The 1,534-nt window shown below is 40.1% G+C and overlaps 2 protein-coding genes across 6 annotated transcripts in view; both read left to right on the top strand.

Annotated features, from left to right (window-relative positions):
- Window positions 1-1,534, top strand: part of LOC112140035 (paired box protein Pax-7) — a 629,290-nt gene that overhangs the window by 49,015 nt on the left and 578,741 nt on the right. The gene's annotated exons all lie outside the window — the stretch shown is intronic.
- Window positions 1-1,534, top strand: part of si:ch73-70k4.1 (FA core complex associated protein 20) — a 5,676-nt gene that overhangs the window by 741 nt on the left and 3,401 nt on the right. The window contains exon 2 of the mRNA XM_024264432.2: window positions 916-1,054. Coding sequence (XP_024120200.1) covers window positions 916-1,054 — 139 coding nt within the window. The remainder of the gene's footprint in view (window positions 1-915; window positions 1,055-1,534) is intronic.

Genomic DNA, 1,534 nt, shown 5'->3' with positions numbered 1-1,534 from the left:
ATAAAACTCGTTTTTTGTTTTTTTTTAATTGGGACTATCAAAAATTGAAAGCAAAAGTTCATTAGAAAATCACCCCAGACTGTTGGTGTGGAAGTAAGCCCATCCCCAATTTCCCATCATCCTTCTGTTTACATCATTGCCTGTACATGAGAACTGGACTTGGTGGACTTTCCAGCCAGTGTTCCAAACAGGAAGTACCTGCTGGTTCTAAGAAGCCAAAATCCCATAGACTTCTATAGAGAAATATAAATATAAATCAGTCGTTCTATTTGTCAGAATAATCCTTCTTGCTCTGTAAACTTTTAACAAAAATAGTTTGATAATCCTTTTTTAAAGATATGTTTACTTTATCTCAAGTAAAAAACTGACCAATCAGAAGACTCAGTAAAAGCATGTGGTGCCCACTTGCCCCGCCTTGAACGTTTGATTGACAGCTTTTTCAGAGCTCCTGATTAGCGATGGTGGTTGTCATAGCAACATTGACTCAGTCGTCTGGCTCCAACACGGCGACGTTCGCACAGTGGAAAAATAGCGACTTTGTGTCCCTGGAGCCGGCAGGCATTTTCTATGGGTGATGTCACACCTGCTTTCTCCAGTTTTATTATACAGTCAATGGTTTACATACATTCCTGCTATCTTACAGACCTTCACAACTCCAAACCAGCATTCTTAGCTCACTATTCTTCTTGTTTTATTTCTCTTTATAGTTTTGTTCTTTACATTGCTTTGTCTGTTCTCTCATTTGTTGAACATTTTATACATTTGGCTTTTATACATGTTGCAAACTTTGTTGTTTATCAATGAACGAACAGACAGACGGACGAACAACCAACACTGGTCCGTCCGTCCAGACGGACCAGTGTTGGTTGGTGATGAGAGCGTTCTGTCTGGAAAAGTGTTTGATCTCCTTCACAGGTCGCCCTTTCCCGCCGCAGCCCACCGGAGCTGCCATCAGCCCCCCGCTGAGGCAAAGAACCTGTGGGCGCTGGTGCTGTCTGCTGTGGAGGGCCTACAGGGGGGCTCGGTTCCGGACCTCCCTCCTCCTTCTGTAGCGGTACAGTAGCACCATCAGAACCACACCTGGACTCACCTTTGCTCTGCAGAAACACGCCCCTTAGAAAGAAGTCAGTGATTCTTCAAATTTGAAAATATTTTTTTAAATAAGTCAAATAATCTGCAAATCAGGTCAGAAAGATGGTTCTACCAAGAGTTTTTATTTTAACAAAACTATTCTAGTCATTCGAGGACATTCAAGATGGAAAATATGACAATATTCAATATAGAGCTGGTGGATAATATCGATTGATCTATTTGAATCGATTTAAGCTTAATAGATCAATATAAATCTGTAAAAGTAGAGATCGATCTATCACATAAAGCTAAAGTCCGCTAGCTTGATGCTATCATATAATAGGATTTCCCATAAGAAGGCTAATGCTAACGCTCGGTCGACCCAAACACACATTACTGACTAAATGAACATCTTTATATGAATTTTAAGGAAATATTTTTAAAGTAACTATTTGTGGTCTAA

Source organism: Oryzias melastigma, linkage group LG7 (assembly GCF_002922805.2).
Source record: "Oryzias melastigma strain HK-1 linkage group LG7, ASM292280v2, whole genome shotgun sequence".
NCBI lineage: Eukaryota > Metazoa > Chordata > Actinopteri > Beloniformes > Adrianichthyidae > Oryzias > Oryzias melastigma.
This window is presented reverse-complemented; position numbering and strand designations above follow the sequence as displayed.